This window comes from Sinocyclocheilus grahami, unplaced genomic scaffold (assembly GCF_001515645.1).
Source record: "Sinocyclocheilus grahami isolate Dianchi unplaced genomic scaffold, SAMN03320097.WGS_v1.1 scaffold1179.1, whole genome shotgun sequence".
Taxonomy (NCBI): Eukaryota; Metazoa; Chordata; class Actinopteri; order Cypriniformes; family Cyprinidae; genus Sinocyclocheilus; species Sinocyclocheilus grahami.
Window position 1 is genome coordinate 251,058 of NW_015506358.1, and position 6,620 is coordinate 257,677.

At 35.9% G+C, this 6,620-nt stretch overlaps 1 protein-coding gene across 4 annotated transcripts in view; it reads right to left on the bottom strand.

Moving 5' to 3' along the window:
- Positions 1-383: 383 nt before the first annotated feature.
- Positions 384-6,620, bottom strand: part of LOC107567673 (protein FAM19A2-like) — a 42,655-nt gene continuing 36,418 nt past the window's right edge. Inside the window, exon 4 of one of the 4 annotated variants that reach the window (XM_016253385.1) lies at positions 384-462. In XM_016253385.1, coding sequence (XP_016108871.1) covers positions 451-462 — 12 coding nt within the window. In that variant the 3' untranslated portion in view covers positions 384-450. Of the gene's footprint in view, positions 463-2,853; positions 3,091-3,117; positions 3,315-4,338; positions 4,404-6,620 lie in introns of those variants that run through there. The other 3 variants (XM_016253384.1, XM_016253386.1, XM_016253382.1) reach the window with 3 other exon arrangements.

A 6,620-nucleotide genomic window follows, 5' to 3' on the forward strand; every position in this document is an offset into this window, starting at 1 on the left:
AGAAAATATTGGCACCAAAGGATAGGGGACTGAATATTAGTGCCTCTGGAACATATGATTCAAGTAATAAGCCAACCTTTCAAGTCCACCTTTGCTTCAAAAAGGAAATGTAATCCATTGTTCTGAAATCGCAGAATTGTCTCTGAACTGGTCAACATGTTGATTTTTATGGAATATTTACTTTACATGGTGTATGATCTTGTCCGACACTGTTAGAAAGCAAAGATGGGAGTTTGGCAGAGTGAAAATAGAAGAGGGGGTGAAAAAAGAGAGAAAAATTCCATGTGTTTAAATGGTCCATTCCAAGTGATATTAGTTTTCAAATGAGGTTCAACAACTTGATCCCAATAGTTGTGAAGTAGTTTGAAGTCTGTGTATCTTCATTTCCATTGCTTTGATCAAAAAAAAAAAAAAAAAAGCTGCTAGTCCCAAATGTATATTGGTCCCAGACTATCGTGTGACCTGAAAAAGAGGAGTCCAAGTTATCATTTCATGTCTGCATGTGATTTCAGCAGAGCTGGACTGGATAAAAATCAGCATCAAACCACTGCAATACCATTTATACCAGTGGATATACAGTATTTGCATGTGCAGGACTCATATACTGTTCATTATAGGATACATATAGGGAAAAAAGTTTTTTATTATACATTGAATTTATACATATATATATGAATATATATATATATATATATATATGTTTATATTATCATGTGTGCGTATACATATTAGGGGAAAATATCGAACCGTATGGTTCTCCACACACGGTTTGGCACGTGCTAGGACCATGGTTCAACTTAAATCTGACAACGCATCTGTAATATGGTTTGTTATAAATAACATGTAAAACAATTTTTCATTAAGAAAGTGCTGTCACTTTAAGAGAATGCACTGATCCAGTGCACTGATACAGTACGTTCAGCCGGCTATGTCTGCTATAGGAGGATACTTACCAAGACGGGCATTTTGACATAATTTGTGTGTGAATTTGTCCATTCAAACACAATACTTAAAGGGATAGTTCACCCAAAAATGAAAATTTGATGTTTATCTGCTTACCCCCAGGGCATCCAAGATGTAGGTGAATTTGTTTCTTCAGTAGAATACAAACGAAGATTTTTAACTCAAACCGTTGCAGTCTGTCAGATATATAATGCAAGTGGATCGGAATCACGGATTTGAGAGTCAAAAAAACATACACAAACAAAACCAAATTAAACCCTGCGGCTCGAGACGATACATTGATGTGTAAAGACACAAAACGATCAGTCTGTGCAAGAAACTGAACAGTATTTATATCGTTTTATTACCTCTGATTTTCACCGCAATGTCTGAACTGTCCTGAGCGCGTTCTCACAGCCGGCGCCTGATGCGTCTTCTTCTTCTTGCTTTATGGTGGATCACAGACTTACAAGTCCATTACCGGCACCTATCTCACAAATGGACCATTGACACTAATTGAGATTGTAGATAGAGTGTCAATGGTCCATTTGAGATCAGTAGAATACAAACGAAGATTTTTAACTCAAACCGTTGCAGTCTGTCAGATATATAATGCAAGTGGATCGGAATCACGGATTTGAGAGTCAAAAAAACATACACAAACAAAACCAAATTAAACCCTGCGGCTCGAGACGATACATTGATGTGTAAAGACACAAAACGATCAGTCTGTGCAAGAAACTGAACAGTATTTATATCGTTTTATTACCTCTGATTTTCACCGCAATGTCTGAACTGTCCTGAGCGCGTTCTCACAGCCGGCGCCTGATGCGTCTTCTTCTTCTTGCTTTATGGTGGATCACAGACTTACAAGTCCATTACCGGCACCTATCTCACAAATGGACCATTGACACTAATTGAGATTGTAGATAGAGTGTCAATGGTCCATTTGAGAGATAGGTGGCGGTAATGCACTTATAAGTCTACGATCCGCCGTAAACCAAGAAGAAGAAGAAGATGCCTCATGAGCCGGCTGAAGAAGACGCGAATGTGCTCAGGACAGTTCAGACATTGTGGTGAAAATCAGAGGTAAGAAACAATATAAATACTGTTCAGTTTCTTGCACAGACCGATCATTTTGTGTCTTTACACATGTCAATGTATCGTCATGAGCAGCAGGGTTTAATTTGATTTTGTTTGTGTATGTTTTTTTGACTCTCAAAGCAGTGATCATTTTTGGGTGAACTATCCCTTTAAGTATTGTGCTTGAATGGACAAATTCACACAAAAATGATGTCAAAATGCCCGTCTTGGTAAGTATCCTCCTACAGCAGACATAGCCGGCTGAACGTACTGTATCAGTGGACTGGATCAGTGCATTCTCTTAAAGTGACAGCACTTTCTTAATATTAATCAAACAGCAACAACAAAGAAAGCACTCACTGCTCTTGAATAGCTTTTGAAACTTTAATAAAGATTCAACTTTAATTTATACAGTCAAATATGCAATGCTGTTTTACATTTCATTACTTTATTCAATTTCTGTACCTAAAAGCTAATGTTAGGCCTACCTAAAAAAAAACTGAAAATCACTGTTTATTTTATTTGTATATTTACTCTATTGTATTTGGTAAAAGGGGCCTGTGTGAGGCAGACTTTTTTTTTTTACTTTAGCCCATGGTAAAAATTTAACTATATGGTTTTTAGGTACTTGTTTTATTTATTTATTTATTTGTTTGTTTGTGTCATTTCTACTGTGATTTCATACCGCCCACTGAAATGTTAATGTGAGGGTGTCATCGCTGTAGACTAAACATTACAACACTTCAGTATATATCATCATAACACAACGACAACAATCACAGAGTGTTAACCAATTATCTCTTGATCATTAGAGGGCCTTCAGCGCTATAAAATGGAAAATTCTTCTATTAGAAGTTTCCTCTAAGGCATGAGGTGTTAGTATGGAGACTGACACATGCTCACACAGGCACATTTTATTGTCACCTACAAGTGTCATTAAGCACACCACCAGCATGAGCTCAGCGGTAGCGGCCCGAAATAGAGAGCAGCACACTGAGGGACCGGAACCGCTAGCTCCTCTGGATCTGGGAGGGTTTAGCATGCAAGTTTGGTCCTGTTCCAGCTCTGAAACACAAAAGCAAGGCTCTGGGTTCAGAGGCCAGGATAGGGCAGGTCTCTATAGTTCTGGATGAGGCCAGACTGGCAGGCTGCTAAGGGAAGCCCAGCGTAATCTACACCTTCAGGTCATTGCCAGCAGGGAGCCGGAGGACACACAGAGGAAGTGAAAGGTGTCCTGGCTGCCGTCTCCTTCACTTCCTACCTCCCTCTCTGGTTCAGACATGGACTCACTAGACCACCAATTCAACAGAAACAAGTTCAGACTGAGCTACTGAGAATATGAAGAAAAGAGGTCAGGATATTCCTGAGAGTAAAATTTGTCATACAGCACAAAACGTTATTCTATTATGTATTTTTTCAGCAACATACACAATATTGTATTACATGCAGGCTGGCACTTGTTAATATAATACAATAAAATAAAATGTATTACACTACCGTTTAGGATTTAGGTTTTTCTTTATGTTTTTGAAAGAAGTCTCTTATGCTTAACAAGGCTGCATTTATTTAATCAAAAATACAGTAATATTGTGAAATATTATTACAATTTAAAATAACTGTTTTCTATTTGAATATATTTTAAAATAGTATTTATTTCTGTGATGCAAAGCCGAATTTTCAGCATCATTACTCCAGTCTTCAGTGTCACATGATCCTTCAGAAATCATTCTAATATGCTGATTTCAGGCTCAAAAATCATTTATTATCATCAATGTTAGAAACAGTTGTTCTGCTTAATTGAAACTGTGATACATTATAAAGATTAGAAATCTCAATGAACATGATTTATTTAAAATTGAAAACTTTTGCAATATTGTGTCTTTACTGTCATTTTTGATAAATGCAATGCATCCTTGCTGAATAAAAGTATACACTTCTTAAAAATTGCACCGTAAATAGCAATTTAATTCAATCAAGGGATGTGGTGCAAAGTTCAAAAGTAATGATCAGAGAGATCAGACCTCAGATTAAACAATCCCATCATGCCCTCATCATTCCTGGGATCTCTTCTTGCGGTTATATTGCATGTCCACATCCACGGACGGTGGCCTGGAGGGCCCCAAAAATCAAGCCCAGGTTTGAGAGTAGCTCCCAACACCTCAGAGGTCTGCCTGCTGTTGACGTGAGTGCAGCCACATGAATTATTAACAGGGCTAAAGTAAAAAAAAAAGTCTGCCTCACGCAGGCCCCTTTGCCCCATGAATAATGGAGGACTCGACTGAAGCGCAGGCATTTGGTGAGTCAAACTTCTCAGTCTGATGGATGGCTACAAGCCCTGCGTGTCAACCGAACATACACAGCGACTCGCAAACATGCGGCTGCAAACATAAAAACAATAACTCGCATTAACCTGTGGAAGCGCATCATTGCCCTGCGCAGACTTTCCTAAATGCAATGCCACATTGTGTTTCTTTTGTCTAGGCTTTTGTTGCACAATAAAGGTTGTCTAAGGTCCCAGATTGTGTTTTATTTAAAGACTGTCAAATGCAAGGACCACTAACAAGCTGAAAGCATGACAGTCGAGGAAAGCTTGTGCATTCTGAGGAAGAATGGAAGCAATGGCTAACACTAGTTAGCAAAAGGCTTTTAATATCAGATATGATATCAAAACCAGTTATAAGTAGCACGGGTATATTTGTAGCAATAGCCAATAATACATTGTGTGGGTCAAAATTATAGAGTTTTCTTTTATGCCAAAAATCATTAGGATATTAAGCAAAGATCATGTTCCATGAAGATATTTTGTAAATTTCCTACCGTAAATATATCAAAACATAACTTTTTGATTAGTAATATGTATTGCTAAGAACTTCATTTGGACAACTTTAAAGGCGACTTTCTCAATACTTTGATTTTTTTGCACCCTCAGATTCCAGATTTTCAAATAGTTGTACAGTATCTCGGCCAAATATTGTCCTATCCAAACAAACTCCATAAAAAGCTTATTTATTTAGCTTGCAGATGATGCATAAATCTCAATTTAAAAAAATTGACCCTTATGGTTTTGTGGTGCAGGGTCACATTTATAAAATTTTAAAATGATCGGTATATTTACTATAATATACTGATATTATTATAATTATTAGGATAAACATTTTTTGATTTCAAAATGTAAATTAAAAAGTTTTTAGTATTTAGTTTTATAAATGTGGGGTATATATTATAATACTGAATGCTTAAATTAAAATGATCAGTATTTTAACTGATATTTTGTATATTAATATTTTATATTCATACTGTATATAATGAATATTTAAATATAATGAATATATTTCTATATATCATATATTTATATATTTTAAATTAATATATATTTTATACAGCATATATATATATATATATATATATATATATATATATATATATATATATATATATATATATATATATATATATATTAGTGCTGGGCAACGATTACAAAAAACAAAAAATTTATCACGATTAATCGCATGATTTTCTGCAATTAAACGCAATTAATCACATTGTTATGACCAAAATTCAATAATGAATTCAAAAGTAGTGTTTTGTGCACTTTTTTCCATTTAAAAGTACTGCTATATGAACAAAAGTGCAATAACATTTGGTTTGTAAATACTTTAAACAAATAAGGTGCAATTTTACAGCAGTATTCCTTTTACCTAGTAGCAGTTCAAATATTTCTTGTAAATCTCAACTTATAACATTAATGTAATCAAATTAAATATAAAACCAAAGCTATTTGCCACTGCCAGGGCATTAACGTTTTTATAGAAAATATTTTATAGTTTGTTATAGAAAAACAAGTTATGCTCCGAGTCCAGAGCCTCAATCATAACATTATAACAGGCACCTTACGAGTAGAGACCTGCACGATCGCGGGACATTACTGATCAACATCCCACCCCTCCTGTGACCCATGGTTTGTCTGCATGTGTATTCAGAGCCAGTGAGCAATGGACTTTTATAATAATAATAATAATTTTAAAAAACCTGTGTTAATGCGCGATAAAATAATTGTCGGCGTTAATCAATTAATGCGTTAACTTGCCCAGCCCTAACATACATATACATATATATATATATACACACACACACTGAACAAAATTATAAACGCAACACTATTGTTTTTGCCCTCATTTTTCATGAGCTGAACTTAAAGATCTAAGACTTTTTCTATGTCCACAAAAGGCCTATTTCTCTCAAATATTGTTCACAAATCTGTCTAAATCTGTGTTAGTGAGCACTTCTCCTTTGCCGAGATAATCCATCCACCTCACAGGTGTGACATATCAAGATGCTGATTAGACCGCATGATTATTGCACAGGTGTGCCTTAGGCTGGCCACAATAAAAGGCCACTCTAAAATGTGCAGTTTTACTGTATTGGGGGGGTCCGAAAACCAGTCAGTATCTGGTGTGACAACCATTTGCCATGAGGACAACGAGCATGCAGATGATCTTCCCTGAGACGGTTTCTGACAGTTTGTGCAGAAATTCTTTGGTTATGCAAAACGATTGTTGCAGCAGCTGTCCGGGTGGCTGGTCTCAGACGATCTT